The sequence below is a fragment of the Macrobrachium nipponense genome, chromosome 14 (assembly GCF_015104395.2).
Source record: "Macrobrachium nipponense isolate FS-2020 chromosome 14, ASM1510439v2, whole genome shotgun sequence".
In the NCBI taxonomy this organism is placed as follows: Eukaryota; Metazoa; Arthropoda; class Malacostraca; order Decapoda; family Palaemonidae; genus Macrobrachium; species Macrobrachium nipponense.
In genome coordinates, this window is record NC_087207.1 from 76331139 (window position 1) to 76354289 (window position 23151).

The 23151-nt window shown below is 44.7% G+C and overlaps 1 protein-coding gene across 1 annotated transcript in view; it reads right to left on the bottom strand.

The window, feature by feature from the left end:
- Positions 1 to 1559: 1559 nt before the first annotated feature.
- The window catches only part of LOC135226592 (ran GTPase-activating protein 1-like), a gene marked incomplete at its 5' end in the record, with an annotated part of 56015 nt that continues 34423 nt past the window's right edge, over positions 1560 to 23151 (bottom strand). Inside the window, 2 exon segments of the mRNA XM_064266285.1 lie at positions 1560 to 1632; positions 20831 to 21017. Coding sequence (XP_064122355.1) covers positions 20841 to 21017 — 177 coding nt within the window.

Consider the following 23151-nt stretch of genomic DNA (forward strand, 5'->3'; position numbering starts at 1 on the left):
TTTAAATTAGCAGTTACATAAAGTTTTATATATGAAAATGTGCGCAATTTTATGTAGAATACAACGAAAAATAATTAATTGAAGGTTGTAGCTTTACTCATTTTCGAAATATTTGCATATAAATCACAATAATTAGAAAAAAACCATGTTCGGTCAAATTTGACTCTACCGAAATGGTCGAAAAAATGCAATTGTCAAGCTAAAACTCTTATATTTTAGTAATATTCAATCATTTACCTTCATTTTGCAACAAATTGGAAAGCCTCTAGCACAATATTTTGATTTATGGTGAATTTATGAAAAAAACTTTCCTTCCCTCCGCGCAAGGATTCTCCGCCATAAATCTCTGAATTGCGTACATTGAATTCTCGGAAAATTTGCTCCGTTTCATATTAGGCATTTCATAGAGTTTTATATATGAAAATGTGCGCAATTTTATGTAAAATAAAAGGAAAAATATTTGAAGGTTGTAGCTTTTCTCATTTTCAAAATATTTGCATATAAATCACGATAAATAGAAAAAAAACCACGTTTGGTCAACTTTGACTCTACCGAAATGGTCGAAAAAAACGCAAGTTGTAAGCTAAAACTCTTCCAGTATCGTAATATTCAATCATTTGTATTCATTTTGAAACAAATTGGAAGTCTCTAGAACAATATTTAGATTTACAGTGAATTTTTGAAAAAAACATTTTTTTACGTCCGCGCGTTACGAATTCGTACATCATTTTGTGATAATATTTTTCCGGTGTTGCTTTTATTGTTTTACAATGTATTATATATCAAAATGATTGCAATTTAGTGTACAATACAACGGAAAAAAAAGAAACTCGTTAGCTTTTACATTTTTGTTTTGCACAGCGTGATTTTAATACAATTATGTATGTTTTTTTTTTTTTTTTCGCTACCATATATCGCATTATTTACATATGAAAATTATATTATTTTTCATTTCTGATGATTGCATACTAAACTTCAGGCAATGACAAAAAAAGGAGCCAAAAATGAACTCTTAATCTTCAAAACTAAGCGCGCTGTGATTTTTTGAAAAAATTATTTTTTCCGCTTCCGCGCTCACTCAAAACCGGCTCCGGCATTCGGGGGAGTTTTTTATTTTTTTTTTACCGCTTCGGCGTTTAAGGGTTAAAGAGGCATCTATCCAAGGGTTATTTTCCCAAATAATTTTAGCCTTGGCCATTTTTCTGTTTACAGGTAAATTTAACGGCCCAAAATGTTTTTGTCCCTTATCCTGATAAAACAGTTTCACCAAAACAATGTTTCATATAAATGATTGCATATTTGCATAATTACATATTCCAATGGTATCTATTTCTCAGAACAGATTTAGCTGACATCTTGTTGATTTAGTTATGCTACACTAAAACCTAATCCAAAATGACTGCCTGATTAATCTGCATACAAAAATTACTACTTAATGCAAATTCCAAAATATTTGAATAAAATTTATAAAATGAAATAACATGAATGTGATCAATTTACCTCACATTGATAAGTCCTAAGTAAAACTAAGAAGTTATTTACTGCAACTTGACATCAGGTTCCTCCTTTCTGAGCAGCAAGGAAAGCAGCACTGGCTAATTTCTCTGTGGCAGCAAAAACAACTTCCTCAACCTGCAGCAACATAAACAAAATTAGGAATACCAAAAAGTTCATGGTCTAATAATAATAATATAATAATAAATATGCAATCACTACACCTATACTCCAAGAGTGATATATTTTTGAAATGCAACCCCACAACAAAATTCCTGCCTGTAAACAATCCTGTTTCTAAATCACTGTTCCAGTACAGGTTGACTTGAAGATTTTTTTTTTCTTTCTTCTATCCTGTGTACTCATCTACTCCATTCACTTGATCTGCTGGTCCTCCCCCCAATGATCGAAATCCTCTATTTATATCTGCAAAGTCTCTGAATGACTGTCTCTTCCTCATTTCACATAGAGTATATACTCAAGTCATATTGGTCTATTTTTCCTGCCTCTAAAATCAAAATTATCGAAAGTAAATTGTATTTTTCATAACTATACAAACCTGAGGTCCTTTACATAAGGAATTACTATTCAGCGCCAGCTGGACCGGTCGTAAGATTTACTAACAATGTAATTCGTCAGTAACTGCTTGTCAGAGGGTCGGGAGTCCCGCCGACTGGAGGTAAACATAACGCTTTGCTTTAGGTCCAGTGACAGTGAGGGTGGCATGAGGTGGGACTATATGTAAAGGACCTCAGGTTTGTATAGTTAGGAAAATACAATTTACTTTCAAAAATTGTGATTTGTTCCGACACGTTATACGAACCATCGGTCCTTTACATAAGGAAGACTCACTTATTGGTGGGAGGAATCTGAGTCTTGTGAACAGACTGGTGTTCGCCCAACCTGGGTTCCCTCCCTGGTCGTAAGAGCAAAGGGGGGGAACCTAGCCTCTGTCAAACTGATCAGAGTGAGAACTGCAGGATCAGTGGCCAGACCTCTGGACCACAATTCATAAGAGGGAGGCAAGTGTACCTCTTATGAATAGCAAGCAAGAACTAATGTCCTAAGTAAGAAGCCAAATAAGTATTGGGTTTGTTTCTTACTGGTGTCCGCTTTCCCCTTGCTGGGGAAGGGTGAATGATAAATGCTTCTATCCCTAATGAAAGGGATAGAATGGAGCTCAGTTACATATCTTCCTGCAACCGTTGTCCTGTCCAGCATTGTGACGACTGCTACCCTCTGCCCCGCAGGGAGAGGGAAGAAAATAGAAGGAAGAGGAGCCAGCCACACTCTCATTCAGTCTATTCCTGTGATATCACAAGGATGAGACGCTACCATGTCCTGGTAAAGGAGCTGGGTAAGCTCACAACTTGTTGTTTTTTTTTTTTTAGCAGCCACCACGGGTCCCAAGGAAAAAGTGTCCAAAGACCTATGGGCAACATCCCAAAGGTAGGAGGAGGTGAAGGTGGTCTGGTTGGACCACACCCCTGCCTTCAGCACCTGCGCGACGGAAAAGTTCTTGCGGAATGCAAGGGTTGGACCAATGCCTCTAACTCCATGGGCTCTCGGACGAAAGGTAATGGTGTCAGCACTCCTCTCAGTCATACGCTTTCCTGATTACCTCACGAAGCCAGAGAGAAACAGTGTTCTTGGACACTTTTTTTCTTGGTCACCCTGGTGGTAACAAAGAGGTGTCAACACTCAGGCCTGAGGTGTCGAGTTTTCTTCAGATAGCATTGTAGCAACCTCACAGGACAAAGCAGCATCTCTTCTGTATCGTATCATTACCATTGAAGTCCTCTAGGGAGGGGATCGTGAAGGACTTGAGGTTTCTGAGTCTTTGCTACAAAATCTGGGACGAAATCATGCATAATTGATCCCCATCCCCTCGAGTGTTTTGACATCAAGGAAAGACCATGAAGTTCTCCTACTCTCTTTGCCGATGCCAGGGCCAGCAGAAAGATGGTCTTGAGGGTCAGATCCCGTCTGACGACTCCCAGAGAGGCTCGTATGGTCTACGAATCAAACTCCTTAAGACAAGAGTCACATCACCCCGGGAGCCTGAGTTCCCTGGGTGGGCAAGACATCTCGAAGCTCCTCATTAGGAGAGATATTTCCATGGAGGAAGAAATATCAATTCCTCGCAGCTTAAGGACTAGGGCCAGTGCGGCTCTTTATCCTTTGACTGCTGAGACAGAGAGGAGCTTCTTTTGGCGAAGAAAGATGAGGAAATCCGCTACCTGCTGAAGAGTGGCTCTGAGTGGAGAGAGACCCCATCTAAGTCACCAACCACAGAAGACGGACCACTTTCCCTGGTATACTACTGCTGAGGACTGAGGTATCCAGCCATCTCTGTTTGCTGCTAAGTGAGAAAAGCCTCTCGCTCACAAGAGATGGTGGATAACCGCCAGCCGTAAGACCATAGTAATGTACTGCCTGGTTAGTACCGTTCTACGAGGCAGTTGACACAGCAGGTTGTGCCATGGGGGAATCTCTCGCGGTGCCTCCGAGAGAAGAGCCAGCAGGTCTGGATACCAAATGGCGGTGCCACCAGAATCATCCGAAGATTGCTGGTGACCAGCACCCTGATCACCTTGCGAACCAGGCAGAACGGGGGAAAGGCATAGACTACGAGGTTGTCCTACGGGTGTTGGAACATGTCCTCTGCAGCTGCCCATGGGTCCGACACAACTGAGAAGAAAAGTTTTCTGTTATGCCGGTTGGCGAACAGATCCACTACTGGATGCCCCCACAGGGTCCAGAGACAAGGGTGTTCACTTGGTCCAGCACACCATCAGCCAAGGAAGAGCCGGGGGTAGTCCCACCGTCACTCTAGGTTCCTCCTTAGGACCCCAGAACGACTCCAACCTCAATGGAGGGTTAGAGGGAGCAACCACCAATCCTTCCACGAGGTCGTTGTGCTGATGAATCAGTGCAATGACCTTTGCAGAGGACCTCTGTATCTCGGGGGTGATGGCGTCCTGAGGAGATGGTCCGTCAGATCCATCCAGGCCGATCACTTCCCGAGAAACTCTTCCTTCAGGAGGAAGAACCTCGCCAGACCCCTCGTGGTCTCCTCCAACACTTGAGTGTACGGTCTGTTTTGGTCCTAGGACTGAACCAGGCTCATAGGCTTCTCGTGGCCGGACCGTAAGAGTGCACTCCTCACGGTCACTCCTGTTTGCCTCGCTCCTCCCGGTGTAGCCTGAGGAGGTTGAAGGAACAGGTGAGGAACTGTCGCTCCTACCCTGCCTACCAGCAGAGCCGGCAGGTCTGGAACAGCGGTTTCCCTGCGGAGAAACGCTGGACCAAGGATGGTAGCATCCGTCTCGTGTGTCAGGGGAGCTGCTACCAGCCGTGTGAGCCCTCCGGTCCCGGTGGGAGCGACAGTCGGGTGACTGGTAGCGTCGCTAATGCGGTGAGAGTGAACACCGTCCTCACGACGCACCACGGTCCCAGAAGCAGCCGAGGCTGTTCCTGGTGACCGGGGGGGGATCTCTTCCCAGCCTCGACACGTGAACGGTCTCGGTCTGGTGGGACCGTCACATCAACCCGGGAATGGGAACCGGACAATCACTGCGCGAGAGTACCTGAGCGACTCTTACCATCCTTCCGCTCCGTGCCTGGGTCCTGACGGTGAGAAAACTCAATCGTCTGGTTCCTGGCTGCACGATCACTGGTAGGTGGCCGTACACTCGGTGACGCTCGCGAGCGAGTGGCCGAGACAGTTCCCGGTCTGGAGGTACCAGCGGTGGTTGGTACCTCAAAGGTCCCATCTTCTTCTTCCCTAAGGAAGGAGAGACTGGTCCTGCTCCCGGAGGAACGGGAGAATCAGCAGTAGACCCACCTGTCCCGCCGGAGCGAGACAGGCCATTAGAAGTCTCCGTGCGAGACTTCTTAGGAGGTGCGAGGCCACCTTCTTACTCGGCTGGGGCGCCTTGGAAGTCAAAGGGGAAGAGGCGGCAGAAGACGACGACGACGAAGATGAAGACGATGGCGACGACAACACCTTCCTCTTCTTCTTGGACTTCTTTTTTGCCAACTTCCTCAGGATAACAGACAGGTCTCCCATCCAGGCTGGAGCTCGGGCAGTTGCAATGGCAACGGGGCCCAACTCCACCTGGCCGGAAGGACCTGCGGGAGTGACAGCACTTCTACGGGCAGGAACAGGGGCAGCGGTACGGCGACGGCAACAGGAGGGCGATCTTAGGGCGAGCTCTGCGGGCACTCAAAGGACAGCAAACCAGGTGGAAGTGGAACCAGCTCCCTCCGGGGCACATACGGCAACGGAGCTTGTACAGCAGCCGAGGGGTCACGTGCTGGGTATACACCAGGTGAGGTGGAGCTGCATAACCCTGTGTCGACACAGTTGTAGTCATCCTCGTCTCTACCTCGTGAGTGACCGGGGCTGCAGCAAGATGATGGATGAGCCCTGAATACTCGGAGTGCCCAGAAGGCTCAGCAAGCGTCACACCTGCTGAAGATCCCCACCCGCAGAGGCAGACACACCCTGAGGAAGCAACAGTCGGGTTAAGGGGAGCAGGGTTCCTGTTCACTTAACAGGGGAAGGATCCCACCCTGAGCAGACAGAAGACCCAAGAACAACTTCCAAGTAGGGGTGTCGCCCTCCCTCCTCTGCACTCGACAAACCAAGTGAAGAGGTGCAGGGGGGCACGTTCCCCAAAGGGAAGAAAGCCATACACGGGAGCTGACGAGGAGGGAGAAAAGAAGATGACGTATTAAGTCCACTAGAGGGTGTCCGCGGGAGAGCTTTCTGACGACACCTTGGTGGCCCTACGTGGCTTCTCCTTCTCATACAGTTCTCCCACTGCTCCTCTGACCAAGAGACACAAATATCACAAGTTAAGGAGGACAGAGAGCATTCACGCCCCTCGGCACCTAGTACACATGGATGAGGTCCAAACACTCGCTGACTTGAAAAAAGCCCCACGCTTATGGGCCTCCCTACTCCAGAGCCACTCCTTTTTCGGTTGGATGGGGCTGAGGGCTTCTCTGATTCGTGGGACTGCATGGTCAATCTAACGATGCAAAACCACAAAAAATAATAAACAAATAACAATAAGAGTACTTACATTAACTTCACACTAGTATTGAGAAAACAGGTTGAAAGGTAAGTAAGCTTTGAAACAATCTCACGACAAGAGGCAGGCAGAGAGGGGAGCACACGTCTTCACCCGACGGCGGTCGAAAGCAAAGTGGTATGTTTACCTCCAGTCGGGCGGGACTCCCAACCATCGGACAAGCAGTTATTGCCGACTACCTTGTTAGTAAATCTTACGACCGGTCCAGCTGGCGCTGAATAGTAATTCCTTATGTAAAGGACTGATGTTTGTATAACTACCTGTCGGTAACAAATTCACATTTCTCTTATATTTCCAATGTGGTGTAATGAAGAAAACAATGAATCACATAAAGAAAGCAGTATAGAGACAGGAAGAAAAAAAAAACCAGAAACACAGTTGCATGCTGAGAACAAATTTGCATATATTTTATCTGTTCGTTTTGTGTACATTTTCTGCATGCAAGGCTTGGTAAATTTGTGTTTTATTTTATATATATTTTCATAGGTTTGAAATGAATTGATCCAATTCCCATTATTTCTTAAGGAAAAAACGACAAATTTTTAACCATTTTGTATTTTTCATAACTTACAAACCTGAAGTCTTAACATTAGGATAAATACTCAGCGCCAGCTGGAAACCGGTAAAGTTAAAATAATTGTGTACGCAAGGGACTATTGGCATTCTGTGCTTGGTCCAAGACATGTGGAGCTACCCACATACACATCATTAACTCGTGACCCCGTTAGTTATTCTTCCAACCCAGGTTAGTTGATAGAGGGGTGGTTAGAGGTGGGCCTTTGTATGTTAAGACCTCAAGTTTGTAAGTTAAGAAAAATACAAATTGGTTAAAAATTTGTCATTTGTTCATATACGAAACAAACCTTCGGTCTTAACATTAGGATAGACTTACTCTTTGTGGGAGGTAAGTACTATTAACCAACTGGGAGTTTGCCACCTTTGATCAGTTTTCTGAATACCAGAATTCTAACGAAACAAGGGACCAGTATTTCAAAGAATTTAAGACATATATGAATATCATAGAGTCAGACTTCTGGGTTTTACACAATGTCATAGTTCATTGCGTCCGAGGAAGATAAGAAGATCTGTTCTCCTAACAAACCAATTCATCCACTTGTGTAGGTTTGTTATCATTCCTCTCCCCCTTGCTATAGAGAGGAATGTCCTGCTACTGATAGGTATCTTATGATACTAACCCTAATAGTATGGCCACTTCACTCACCTGTACCTTGTCCGTTCCAGCTTATATGGTACTCTCTTCTTACTGCCCTAAGTAAAGAAGGAGACCGAAATTTGAAAAGGAAGAGGCCAGTTAACTCCTCCATTTTACATTCATACCATCATCTTAGACAAAATACCAACTGAAATGCCAGGGGTACTGGATGAGTTACACCCTTTTGTTGAGCAGCCACCAAAGGACCCAAGGAAATTGTGTCCAAGGCCCTCTGGGCAACCTTATATATATACAGAAATTGAAATAGGGTTTTCATAACAAAGAACTCACTCTCAAATTTCAATGAACAGACAGACACCTCCTTAACATTGCTGCATTTTGATCTTCGATAGTCAAAGACCAACCGTCACGATCATTTTAACAGATATGTTCTTTAATGCCAGAAGGCCCATATTCCTCTGATGACCTTCTCTTCTGCATAACCTCATTGGTACAACATGACAAACAAGGAGTAGGCTTGACAGATCGCCTCTGTTTGGCTTGTTCCTTACGTCTACCACCTTTATGTTCTAGGTGATGTAGTCCTTTCTATAACCACAGAGTACTTTGACAAGTCAAAGCCGGCCCTGCTGAAGGTCTCCTACACATACTCACACCATACTGAGCATGACTAAGAAATGTATCTGCCATCATGACCTGTGCTGCATTGACTCATTATCCCATCCCGGATTCCGGGGCAAAATTGGAACTGATGTTCCTGAACTACTTTTGAGTCTACGTCAAAACCCTGGTTATTGAGTACTCCCACTCTACCAAGGTCAGAGGAAGACCCCCATCCACGGTCAGTTTCCTGTAACGTGACTGATGTATGTGCCTGGTGGTAGTCCGTCAAGTCTACTCTGATACAGAGTATGTTTTCACTTATCAGATCAGAGTTCTTATGTGCCCTTCCGTTCACTGCTCCTGATTCATCTGAAGATTACTCAGTGTGAAGCAATATTCACATGCCTAGAAGATTACTCAGTGTGAAGCGATATTCACATGCCCAATCACCAGTCTCATGTATATCACCATACATGTAATTACAGAGATACTTCCCTCTGTTCTGATAACCTCTCCACCAGATCATTGTCTACTGACCGAATGCCTTTAATGGACAGAAACCTCTTCTATACAGGCAGTCGCGGCCAAAGAGTCATTCTGTATGTGTGAGCTAATGACCTTTGGAGTCGTGTTACGTCCGAGGAGACAACCCAAAAACTTAGAAATGATATTGTAATGATACAATTAAGTTTGTTCATTACTTACTGGCGGATATATCATATAGCTGTATTTTCCGAAGTCCGACAGAAATTAAAAAAACTTACGACACACGTATGGGAGTCAGGTGGGTTAGTACCCATTCCCGCCGCTGGGAGGCGGGTATCAGGAATCATTCCCATTTTCTATTCATAATTTTTATTTCCTGTCTCCTGAGGGGATGGTGGGTGGGTACTTAATTATATATATCTGCCAGGTAAGTATGAACAAACTTAAATTTGTATCATTACAATATCATTTTGTTCATGAAACTTACCTGTCAGATATATATATAGCTGAATCCCACCTTTGGTGGTGGGGAGTAGACAGAATGAGAAGATTTTGTAGGAAACATATATATCAGATAAATGATATCTTGATTCCTTACCTGTTAGCATAGCTGACTTCGTGGTTACTGCCGCGTAAGTCTGCTTGTGCTACTAGAGTTGCCAGCGAGGTAGAGACCTATATAGCTGGTGCACTCAAGATGATCTGTCAACGGGGGCGTGACCACGATGTGACTAGACCATTGACCATACAATGAGGCAACGAAGTAAAAAACCACCTGGCCTAGTCTACAAGGTATACCACTAAACTAGACTAAAGAAGGGAGATCCGCCTCGGGCGGTCAACCCCACAACCAAAAAACACACACAATTAAAAGCTCACCTAACCACTAAAGGAAAGGATGAGTGCTACCTCCTGCCCCCAAAACAGTGTCTGCAGCGACGTATGTCCAAGCGACGAGCAATGTTCGTATGTCGCTTTCACCTCCCGCAGGTAGTGTGAAGCGAACACCGAGTTGCTCCGCCAATATGTGGCACTCAAAATGTCCACTGAGTGCCATATTTCTGTGAAAGGCTATCGAGGTCGAAATAGCCCTCACCTTGTGGGCATTCACTTTTAAAAGCTTCATGTCACTATCACTACATGTGGGAATGAGCTTCCTTAATGGTGTCTCTCAAGAAGAAAGAAAGCGCGTTCTTTGACATGGGAAGATCGGGCTTCTTAACCGAGCACCACAAGTTGCCCGAAGGTCCTCTACAGTCCTTCGTTCTGTCTAAATAGAATTTGAGAGCCCTGACAGGGCACAGGACTCTCTCTGGCTCATTACCACGATCTCTGTCAAACCCTTGATTTCAAATGTCTTGGGCCAAGGGTTGGACGGGTTTTCGTTCTTTGCTAAGAACATAGGGCTTAAAGAACAAACAGCATCAGAGTTCTTAAACCCAACATGCTTGCTTATAGCCTGGATCTCACTAACTCTCTTCGCCATTGCCAGAGCAGTTAGAAAAAGTGTCTTCCTTGTAAGGTTTCTAAGCGAAGCTAAGTTGAGAGGAAGTTCAAAATTACTGGACATCAAAAACTTTAGAACAATGTAAGTTCCAAGAAGGGACTCTTGGTTGAGGTACCTTCGAAGTCTCGAAAGACTTCAGAAGATCATGAAGGTCTCTGTTGTTGGCTAAGTCCAGTCCTCTATGCCTAAAGACTACAGAAGCACACTTCTGTAGCCTTTTATCGTAGGCACCGCTAAGCGAACTTCATTTCTCAAGTAGAGAAGGAAGTCTGCGATCTGGCTCACAGAGGTAGAGGTGGAGGAAATGCCTTTCTTCCTGCACCAGCTCCGGAAAACAGCCCACTTGGATTGGTATACGGCAATAGAAGAAGGTCTTCTTGCCGTTGCGATTGCTTTCGCCACAGGTCTTGAAAAACCCCTCGCTCTGGCCAACTTCTGGATAGTCTGAACGCAGTCAGACTCAGAGCGGGGAGGTTTTTGTGATACCTCTCGAAGTGGGGCTGTTTGAGTAGATCTATCCTTGGAGGCAGAGGTCCTCGGAAAGTCTACTAGAAAGGACATGACCTCTGTGAACCAGTCGGTCGCTGGCCAGAAGGGGGCGATGAGAGTCATCCTCGTTCCCTCTGATGCCGCGAATTTCCTTATTACTTCCCCTAGGACCTTGAACGGGGGAAAGGCATATACGTCTAGTCCCGTCCAGTCCCAAAGAAGGGCGTCTACTGCTACTGCTCCTGGGTCTAGAACTGGTGAGCAGTACAGCGGGAGTCTCGTTGTCCTGGAAGTTGCGAAGATGTCTACGAGAGGACATCCCCATAACTTCCACAACCTCTGGCATACTTCCTGATGAAGGGTCCACTCCGTCGGCAGAAGTTGACCTTGTCGACTGAGCAGATCTGCACGGACGTTTTCTACCCCTGATATGAATCTCGTCAGGATAGAGACGTCGTGTGCCTTCGCCCATAACAGGATCTCCTTTGCAAGGAAGAACAGGGATCGAGAGTGGGTTTCCTTCCTGTTTCTTGAGGTATGCCAGGGCTGTGGTGTTGTCCGAGTTGATCTGCACCACATTGCCGGAGACTTCGTCCTGAAAGAACTGGAGCGCCAGATGAACTGCTGCCAGCTCCTTGAGGTTGATGTGCCAGGACACCTGTTCCCCTCTCCAGGTGCCGACACTCCTCCCCCCCCAGTGTTGCTCCCCACCCCGTGGAAGAAGCGTCGGAAAACAACACAGGTCGGGGTTCTGAAGCTTGAGGGAAAGACCCTCTGCGAGCTTCAAAGGGTCGGTCCACCATCTTAGATGTTCCTTTACCTCTTCTGATAACACCAGAATCGAATCCAAAGTGGTTTTGGATGCTTCCAATTGTCGGCAAGGAAGAATTGAAGAGGTCGAGGGGTGCAACCTCCCTAGGAAACAAACTTCTCCGGTGAGGAAATGGTCCCTCCCCAGCAGACTCATCCATTCCCTCACCGAGCATGATTCCTTCCCCAGAAAGGTTGACATTTCTTTGCTTAGGCAATCTAGTTGTCGCCCCTGGACGGAAAAGCCCGAAAAGCCACCGAGTCCATCTGAATCCCCAGATAGACTAAAGACTGAGAAGGGGTCAGATGTGACTTTTTCGAGGTTCACCAGAAGCCCCAGGGACTTCGTTAACGACAAAGTCGTGTGAAGGTCCTCCAGACACCGGTCTTTCGAGGAGGCTCGTACGAGCCAGTCGTCCAGGTAGAGAGAGATCCTGACATTGGAAAGATGAAGCCACCTCGCAATGTTCTTCATCAGTAGGTGAATACCATGGGAGCGTGCTGAGTCCAAAGCAGAGAGCCCTGAATTGAAACACTTTTCCTTTCAGGACAAACCGCAAGGTATTTCCTGACTGGGGTGGATGGGGACGTGGAAATACGCGTCCTGGAGATCTAGTGAAGCCATCCAATCCCCCGGTCTTAAGGCTCCCATCACTGACTGAGGTGCTCCATCTTGAACCTCTGCTTGATGACAAAGAGGTTCAGGTTGCTGACATCGAGTACCGGTCGCCATTCCCCCGACTGCTTTGGCACCAGGAACAGTCTGTTGTAAAATCCGGGGGAATTCAAGTCGGGAGACCTGTTCTACGGCGTGTTTCACAATCATCTGATCTAACAGATCGTAAAGCACTTGTTGCTTTACTCTCCCCGATAGGAAGGAGACATGTCCCTGGGTGTCGTAGACAGCGGGGGTGGTTTCAGGAACGGGATCCGGTAACCCTTCTTTAAGATGTCCAAGGACCATTTGTCCGCACCTCTCTCCCTTCCCAGGCTTGTGCGCAAAAGCTGAAGCCTGGCTCCAACCGGTGACTGAAGGACTTCTGCTTCACTTCTTGTTCTTGGCAGCGCAGTGGCTCTGCCTCTGGAAGTGCCTCTTCCTCGAGGGGCTGGTCTCGAGGAAGAACTACCTCGAAAGGGCTTCGATTTCTTGAGAATCGAAACTCCCGAGGACGAAGGAACCGCAGGTCTCCTTGAAGATTGTGCGAGGAGATCTTGAGTGGCCTTCTCCTGTAGGCTGGTAGCAATGTCTTTTACCATAGCCTGGGGGAAGAGATGATCCGAAAAGGAGCGAAGAGCAAATCTGCTTTTTGTGACGGAGAGACAGATTTAGCTGTAAAATTGCAAAACAGGGATCTCTTCTTCAAGAGCCCTGTGCAAAAGTGAGCTGTAAGCTCCTCTGAACCATCTCTGACGGCCTTGTCCATACACGACATTACGCTGGACAGCTCCCCCAGACTAATCGAGTCGGAACTCCTAGACTTGGCATCCAGAACTCCCAAACACCATCTAGAAAGTTTCTCATCATCCACTTCAACCGAAGCGTCGCTAACCTCTGCTTCCGACACAGGTGAAGTTGGAGGAAAATAAGGCTGGACCAAGACTATCTGGTCTAAGTTTCCAAGAGGCGCGTTGCTGTGAAGTGGAAGGCAAAGCTGACTCATTAATAGAAAACTCCGGTCGTATCTCTAAGACCCGAAGTAACTTGCAAAGTCTCATCACAAACAGGTGGGAGGCGACGAAAATCCACATCTTCGTCCACCCGAGCGTCCGCTGGCGCACACCTGGCGTCCACTGGCGCACACTCTGGAGTCCACTGGCGCATACCTGGCGTCCACTGGCGCACGCCTGCTGCAACTAGCGCGGGAATTGGCGTCCACTCGCGGCGCTGCTGGCGTCCGCTGGCGCACGCTTGGCGTCCACTGGCGTGCGAATGACATTTACTTAAAGCGCGCTTAACATCTCGTGCGCGCTCTGCTTCCGCTGTGCACTCTTAGATGCCACTGGCGTTCGCTTGGCTTCCGACCGAGCGTCAGGAACGTGAACTTGCACCGAAGCGTTCACAGCAAGTATCGAGACTCTCGCACCGCAAGCTTACGAGCGGGTAATACCGCTTCATGCGCAGAGCGAGCAAAAAATCCTCTCACGTCCTCCAGAGAGCCGCTGGGGAGTCGCACGAACTCTAGCAGGCGAAGAAAGTGGAGATAGACGAGCGAGGAGAGGGAGAGGGAGACCTTCTAGATCTCTTCACAGGCAGACGGTCATCTTTCCTTTCTCCTGGGACGTGGTTGCGTCCCTTTCCTAGCAAGAGCATCAGCAAGCTGTTGCTGCAAAGAGCGCAGGATCTTCTCAGTAGGAGAGGATTCCTTGTCAGGTGACGGGCTGATCCTGTGAGAAGACGAGGGGCGAGGGGACGCCTTCTTCCTTCTCCCAGAAACTGCCGTAGCACGCGCTCGAGAGCGACTGGGGCGCTCAACAAAGTCATCATCCGATGACTCCTTACGCTTCTTCTGTGGGGGCGGGAAGGCTGCGAACACACTCTCAGGCGATGATCGCCTCTCGAGAGCCAAAACTGGACGTGAAGCGTCACGATCACCAACTCTCCTTTTCAGCGGGCGTGAAATAGAATGAGAGCTCCACCCTTGTGCGGGGAGGAAGCCTCTGAAGAAGAGAAACACTCTTTCAGGAGGCGTGCACGCTCACGCTCCTTGGCAGTCTGTGTAACGTCAACAGATACTGCCGAAGGCACGTCAGATCGGTGGGCGTTCCCCGGTAACCCTCCTGCGGCTTTTCGACATGCCCTCTCCCTGAAACCTGGAGTCCGGCAGCGGTCTAGGCCTAGAGGCGAAATGGGCCGATCTGACGCACCCTCCACCAACGAAGGAGCACTGTCACTGCACTTTGCACCTTCACTTTTGCCTTCTAAGGCGAGCACTTTAGATTCTAAATTACGAATCGACTCTAAGATAAGTGTAAGGGTATTACCCTCCACAGACACTGTTTCAGGGCCCGAAGGCAACACTACAGGGTTAGGAGTATGATTAAAGGAAAGGAGGGTTAGTAGGAGAAACTGAACTTCCTGACGTTTACCTGAAACGCGCCTGGAGGAAGACCTCCTTAACCTATCCCGTTCAAGCTTACGCAGATAGGACTCATACGCTCTCCATCCAGAATCAGAAAGACACTCACATTCCTTGCAGCGACTTTCATACATACAATCATGCTCTCTGCAACTCTTACACAAAGTATGAGGGTCTACTGATGCTTTCAGTAGCCTACCTCGACAATCACTCTTGGTACAAAACCTGGCGCTAGCCGAACTAGACACGATCTATTTAAAGAGAAATCAAGCCAAAATCAATCAAATCCACAATTAACGTGTGCCTAGCCACCGATCCAAAAGTCAAGATACCAAAAAATCAAAAATCAAAAAGGGTACTTATAGTAGCCAGTTTCCTAAATTCAAGACGGAGGTGCTGAAAACTGTGTTTACAACACCGGCGACAGAAAAAAGTTATGAATAGAAAATGGGAATGATTCCTGATACCCGCCTCCCAGCGGCGGAATGGGAATGGGTACTAACCACCTGACTCCCACTACGTGTGTCGTAAGTTTTTTTAATTTCTGTCGGACTTCGGAAAATACAGCTATATATATATCTGACAGGTAAGTTTCATGAACAAACTATTAGTTCGAAAAGGATACTGGTCAACCTCCAGACCTGAGATATTAATTCTACCTAAATCGGTGGTGCTTCTTCCCCACCCGGAACCTCTGGTCGAGCGATGATTGTGCTACGATAAATTTTATCAGCCACTCATCCATGGGTCCCTCCTTGAATTACTGGAACCCCCCTTTCCCTTGTTCGGTTCGGGGACACGGCGGAACAGGTAGAACCTCAGAGTTTGCGTAACCTCCAGCTCCGCCCCGGTTGTTCTCAGTATCGCAAATGGAATCCTCAGGCTCCTCGAAGGGTGAAACCCTGAGACAGGTCTTACATGGTTTTTTTCATTATAAGAGTTCCTCTCTGGACGAGTGGTTTTGTGCACTTATCTGCCAAACCGGTGGTCCGAGGTCCTACTCCCATCTCGGCCAACATGGAATCAGAGAAATTTATTTCTGGTGATAGAAAATAATTTATCGATATAGTGCGGTTCGGATCCCACAATAAGCTGCGGCACCCGGGGTGACCAATTGGTCCCTAGCCACGTAAAAAATATCCAATCCTTCAGGCCAGCCCTCAGCCCTAGGAGAGCTATTAAACAGCTCATTGTTTTTGTAAAAACTAAGATACACTTAACTTTTCCAATTATATAGACTATACCATAGGAAAAACCCCAGGAGAATGTCCTATGATAATATATTCTATTCAGACACGTCCCAATTATCCAGTCCAAGGAATTAATCTGTTAACAGAATATGGCTTATTTTTCCACAAGTAATGTTACTTTACAACCACGAAACACCTTATGCGGTGACCTGTTACAATATATGGGCATATGTTCAATATGCTACCCTCCAAAGGGAAATCCTATATTGCCAGAAACCATTATGGTGCTATCTGGCGAGTAACCTAGCCCAGAATTGTACCCAACGTCACTTCACCCCACCTCACTCTTGAAGAATGGGAAACTCCCCACTTTCCCCTTCCAGATATAATGAGGTCCTAATGCCTTGTTCTAGCCAACTGAAGCTTGAACCCTCTATGTTAGGTTCATGACTTCAATATAGAAACTAGACCCATATGGAAAGAGAACCCATTTTTTGCAGATTTCCAGTTAACCTACGCCCAACAAGCCACTTGACTAGCCTAAAGTAGGTATAGTCAATTAAGAATTGACTAATTATTTTAAAGTTTGGTAAGACCAAGTTGACCCTGGCTTGGTTAGATTAGGCTATGTTAACCGTTCCAATTAGGCTAGGACCCTGGTTTGGTTAGGTTCAGGCTATATTAACACTTCCAATTAGGCTAAGACCCTGGTTTGGTTAGGTTAGGCTATGTTAACTTTTCCAATTAGGCTAGGCTAACTCCATCACTTAGGGGTAAGTTTGAGTCCATCTGAGATGTACTCTTAACTAGGCTAGGCTAGTATAGACTAGCTTAAGCTAGAAACTAAATGACTTAGGTTAGGGTAAATTCGTTCAAGAAAGTTGCGCTATCCATGCTAGGCTACAACCACAACCTTCTAGGCTGGAGTGGTAAAAGTGTTTCGAATGGGTAGCCTAGGCACTAGTCTATGCTCGGCTATAATTATATCCTTACTACTTTGCCCAACCTAAGGTAGTAAAGGCATGTTCAAGCAGCCAGACCATGTTAAGTCATCAACCCACTGTTAGGCTAAGTTGACATAGGCTAAAGGTATGACACAATAATCCTGGCTATTGCATCTTAGGTTACAGGTGCCCTACTTAGGCTTGTCTACCTTTAGTGGCAAAAGAAAGACGTTCACCTCTTCTTTCGACTTAAGTTTCCATGCAATTTCATTAAGAAGAATGGTTCTATAGTACTTTCGAAGGAACCAAGCTTTCAATTAACTTTAACTACTTGTGTAAGAGTCGAAGCATTTGGTCAATATTCTTATAGGAAGAAATCAGCTTATACCAACAATAAAACATGGGAATTCTTCTTACCTGTAAAGGTTTGAAGTTTTCTGGAGTCAACCCCCAGTATGCTAATTCCCACCATTCAGGCTGCATACTATTACTAAGAGGTATCCATATACTTCCATCAACCGCCCTGCATTTCATGTGTTGTAAAACCCGGACTACCATTGACTAGAACAAGGAAGGTAATTCATACACTTTCCTTATCCTTTTGTCAAACCAAACACCATGTCAATCCCCAGGGGAAGCATATTGGCAGGTGTCTCCCTGTTCCCGAAAGGTTATTGAATTGACTAACCAAATCGATCACCTCTGCATACGAAGCCAGAAACTCTTGATTTTATCTTCCCTCCGGTCCTAACGCACTGTGTTCAGCCACAGGAGACGTTAACTCACTCCTAGCCTCTGACAAACGTCCGGGTGGGTCATGACCGTACGACCATACGGCTTCGGCATCTTTGATCTTTAATGGCCACTGATGGCTTGATCTCGAATAGTCAGTAGGATTTGAGAAGGTATCTATTTGCATGCGTCATGGCCATCCGACCATACGGCCGCGGCATCTTTGACCTTTAATGGCCACTGATGGCTCGATCTCGAATAGTCAGTAGGATTTGAGAAGGTATCTATTTGCATGCGTCATGGCCGTCCAACCATACGGCCACGGCATCTTTGATCTTTAATGGCCACTGATGGCTCGATCTTGAATAGTCAGTAGAATTTGAGAAGGTATCTGTTTGCAATCCTATATACAAACATGAAAGCAATTTTAATCATATTGCATTACTCTGAACATCTAGAGTCCATGGAAAATGTTTGTAAAAGCATCAGCGTATGTATCAAGTTCAGCAACGGCATTGTAAGTCTCTCTTAGACTCTTTGTAGTCACCACTGGCAACTCCGTGTAGGCCGCTAGCCCAGTGACCGTCGACGCTACCGCTTGTTCGGACTCTCATAAACGGCTTCGTCCGATTGCTTTGAGCTTACCAGCCACTGACTTCTTGACTTTCTTGCTGATTGGGCTGTGACAGTCCTGGTTTGAAGATGAAGAAGAATTTACTCTTCTCCTCTTATCCCAAGGATCAGTCACGAAATCCTGTATCCTCCAACACTTGACTGGTACACTCAGTGACGCCATCGAACTTAGCTATGACAACATCTAGAGGAAGACGACGAAGAAAGCTACAAATTAACGCCCTTTTCTTTTTGTCTTTCTTGGCAATTTTCACCTCTAGATCCTGTTTTTCTTCATTACTGTGTGTACCAATGAGTCAGAAAGCATATAAGTTCGGAGGCAGCGAAGTAGACCGAGAATCAGATGGCTGTGACGTCATGACTACCGCCATTTTGCAAGCGGTTTTGGCTATGACGTCATCACACTTGATGGAAGCGTGAGGCTGTTTATGGTACTCTTGCAGCCAAGATCAAGAGACCCAACCATCTGTGGCATTTCTACTTTACAAGGATGTGACAGTCCTGGCTCGAAGATGAATAAAGAAATTATTCTTCTCCTCTTGGCACAAGGATCAGTCACGAAGTCCCTGATTCTAGCCTTTTCAACCTCTTCACAGCAGCCACACTAGACTAACTTTCCATTATTCACTTGTTCGACAATTACAACTACTTCTTGTGCTTTCAAATAATATGGACGTAACAATCCTGGCTCGAAGATGGAGAAGAAATTTCTGGTCTTTTGGTTCTAGGATCAGGTACGAAGTCCTATTCTTCCAGGATTGGCAGGAGAACGTCCTGGCATCAAACCCAGTCACTTAAGCTTGTAAATGCCTAAGTGGAAGGATACAGAGGAAAGACTTGTATCTTTTTCCATTATGTGAGCTTAGACCTCCTGATGCTTGTAATTTCTCTCAAAAACAATGTGCATTAAAAACTCCAATTCGAAAGCAGTTGCAAAGTACTCTTGTACCTCAAAAGGAAAAATGAAGCATGTCTCCGTGTAGGCCGCAGCTGTGAAGTGATGTCATGGCGGTCGCCATGTTTATGACGTCACTGAGCATCTTGAATGCGAAGCCAGCACCCTACCAATAGGTTGCAACGGCTGTTTGATGTTATTCTCGTAGGCATCTGCTTCTTACAGATGGCGACGCATCCGACCGCCATTCAGTGCATATCAGGATAAAAGGGACATCCATCACGTGGGACCCTGGATGGCAGCATGAACATTATACATCAAACCAAACTGTCCTTCTTGGTTGGTTCTTGATAAGCCTAACGCCGACCACACACTGCATCCTCTCTACCCATGTATCTGGAACGAAAACAAGATGGTGATGCACACCTCTCCCCACAGGGAAAGGAGCATAATTGGTCATAATTACTTCCCAAAGCACATCCAGATACATCAAAGCTTTGGATTACAGGCAACCCATATGATATGTGATATTCCAAAGCACAGGTAACGAATTAACCGTACCTTAAGAGTTTCTTCACCCTACGACTTACTACACGATGAGTACCTCGACGTCGAAATCGTCGAAAGAAAATATCAGGGAGTTTATCTGCTTCTTGTGATATCCAGGAAGATTTGCAGCATGAGAAGGCTTCATGTTCACATACCCGGGAATTCCAAACAACAAATTGAAAACAACAGGGGGCAAACTAAACCGGCTTTAAAAGGATGGAAAAGCACGTCCTCTCTTAGGCGGTAAGAAAATAACTAACAGGGTCACGAGTTAATGAGGGGTATGTGGGTGGCTCCACATGTCTCGTGACCAAGCACAGATGCCAATAGTCCCTTGCGTACACAATTATTTTAAACTTTACCGGTTTCCAGCTGGCGCTGAGTATTTATCCTAATGTTAAGACCGAAGGTTTGTTTTTTTTTCAAATATGAACAAATATTTTTTTAAGGGCAGCCTTCTGGAACAGAGGCCTCACCTAACAGCCTGGTCCTAAATTCAAGTTTATTCATATTCCTGCCACTTATCTCCCTTGCTATTGTGATCTCATGTACCTTGACTTTGTATCCTTTATAATTCCTAATCAGTTTCTTTAATAAAGATGCTTATTCAGCTTTTTTCTTGTCATTCCATTCTTTTTTTCCTACTGATTTTCCTTTTCATAGTTATTATCTACATTTTTTATGCCTTTTTTTCATACTATACTTATCTATTAAACATGCCAATCACTTTCGCGTGTGAAAACTAAACTATTAATTATCCATTTTAACATTTTTCCGACTCCATTCTTCCAAACTATTGTCTAAAAGTCAGAGTAAGCTCAAGTACCTGATACCTCTTCTTATATTTTACACACAGTAAGAGCATTGCTTAACCAGCCTGATAGCTATTTAATTCACACTTTGAAGTATATCCCCTTTCCATTTCTATACCACTATACTAGGTACTGCTACAAATGTAAGACTTTTTTTATAGCTTGTCTGCTGTCATATTTTAACATTCTGCAATCAATAATGCACAGTAATCTTGAGGGCCTACTATATGTTTTCTTCAAATAAAAATTACTAAGGCTATCAAAACAGACTTTTTTTTACATAGCATTGATTAAAGACTTTAATAAAAGAATTACAACAAACAGATGACTTACTTTTGGATTGTTAACTGCTGCAAAAGATGAAGTCTTCATGAAAATACTCAAGCATGAAGTTTATGAAAGCTTCATCTGAATCACCTGCCAACCGGCGAGCTTCTTCCACTAGAAGTGATGGGCCAGCATTTCCCAAGCCCAACAGTCGACTTGCAGTTGGCTGCTCACAGAACTCAGATGCTGTACACTAAAGTAGCAAGAAATACAGGGGAGACATCAAAATACCATCTAGCCTACTTAGCAACACAAAGAAAAATACTTTAAAAAAGTTTAAAATTAATATATCATTGGTTTCATTTAATTTATCTACAGATGGGACTGGAATTACAATTGGAATATAAAATTTAGGCCACAGGCCAAGTGCTTTGGGGTGGGTAAGAAATCATTCAGTACTAAAAGAGCAACTGAGAGTAAAAAGGTTTTAAGGGGGCCGGCCGGAACCCCTATATATGGTGGTATAGGGCGAAAAATGCAGTCATGAAAAAATTCATGGAGCTTCATATGGCAATTGAGAATACGTATACGAAATATTTCGTCAAAATTCCTCTTACTTTCGTAGTTACAGGGTAATTAGTTAACGTAACTCAATAAGCCTAAAACATTGATCCGTACAAGAAAATGCAATATTTCTTCTATTATCGTAAATTTTGATAATTATTGTCAAAGAAATTGGGAGAAATGGCATCTGTAGACATTCCCCGAGTCGAGAAGGAGACTTCAGGCTCAGCCAACAAGTCCAGTCCTGATTTAGTGCGATCACAGACTTCAAGTAGTCTACACGTTCCATTTCATCTCTAACATTCGCCTGCTTTTAACGTATGTTTATGTATGTTTCGGCAAGATTTCATCATGCCAATGAGGAAAAGACAAGGAAAACATACAGACGAAGAAAAAAAAAAAACCGCTCAGTATTATTACAGAATATCATAATATATGCGTAGTTAGTGAAGAGAGAGGGGAGGGTTGCTTAGTAACGCCTCCGTCTTGCTTGACAGCACACGTCACACTGTGCCCAAGGCTACGACCTTTGAGCAAAGAGATCTTCATTTATGATAAATAACAAAGTTTTGGTTTTTTAATACCCAAATGGAATATGAAATCATAATAATCATGATTTATTAAATTGTCTTTGTAAAAAAGAGTACGCCTTCGAGTTTCACCTCTTGACATTCTCTTGCATTTACGTTTGTTTATCTTTATTTGAGGCAAGAATTTCATCATGCCAAAGAGGAAAATACAAGGAAAACATCTCGCTAACATACAGAAGAAGAAAATTCGCTGTAATAAGCCGAGTTAGTGAAGGAGGGAGAGAGAATTGCGTAGGAAGGCGTGCCCCATCTTGCCTCAAGCAGTGCCCCAGGCTGCGTATATGAGCAAAGGGATCATCATTTATAATTAAATTATGATAAATAAAATAGTTTTGTTTATTAATACACAAAAAAGAAATATACATTCATAATAAACATTATTTATTAACATTGTCTTTATAGAAATACGAAGGAAAACTTTGAACGCCCGTATCTCAAAACTATACTTATTGACCTTCAAAATCTATCTCTCACTTAGTTTTAAAGCTATAACATGGAATTGGTATATAACTCAGAAAGACATTATAGAACAATCAAATAGAGCCCTTTTTTCCAATTTTTTGTTTCATATTTTTTTTTCATAATTTTTTTCTTTTTTTCTCCTGATTTATAGGATTTATTTTTTTTACCATATTGAAAAATTCATATCAAGCAAAAAAATGACTAGAAAAAAACTCTCCATTGTCGATTGGAGGTCTAACATCAGGTCTATATATGGGTAGTAATCCCAGGTCTTAATATTAAATATCAAGGGGAGATGTAAGAATTTGAAAAATGGTTATTTTCGGATCAATCGCTCTGGCGTCACAAAACCGAAGGTCAGAGGCGAAAATCATGATACGCGGTTTGGAGATGTCCCAAGTCACCTTATTAAGTGGTATGATATCAAAGTCTTGTCCTTAAAGGTGTCACAGGAAAAAAAGCTTGCAGTTGCACTTTGAAACCATTGTTAGGAGAGGGTGGAAAGTAATTATGAGAGAAAGAGAATATGAAGAGATACAGTGAAAGGAATGAAAGGGTTGCAGCTAGGGGCCAAAGGGGTGCTGCAAAGTACCGTCAAGTAATGCCTACAGTGTACTGCGTGAAGAAAGTATCACTCACTGAAGTTGCATTACCATGGGACACCACAGTAGATGCAAAAGAGAAAAAATGGATAATTATCATGGTCTGAAAATAGAAATAAGAAGGATATGGGATAAGCCAGAGGAAATTGTGCCCATAATCATATGAAGG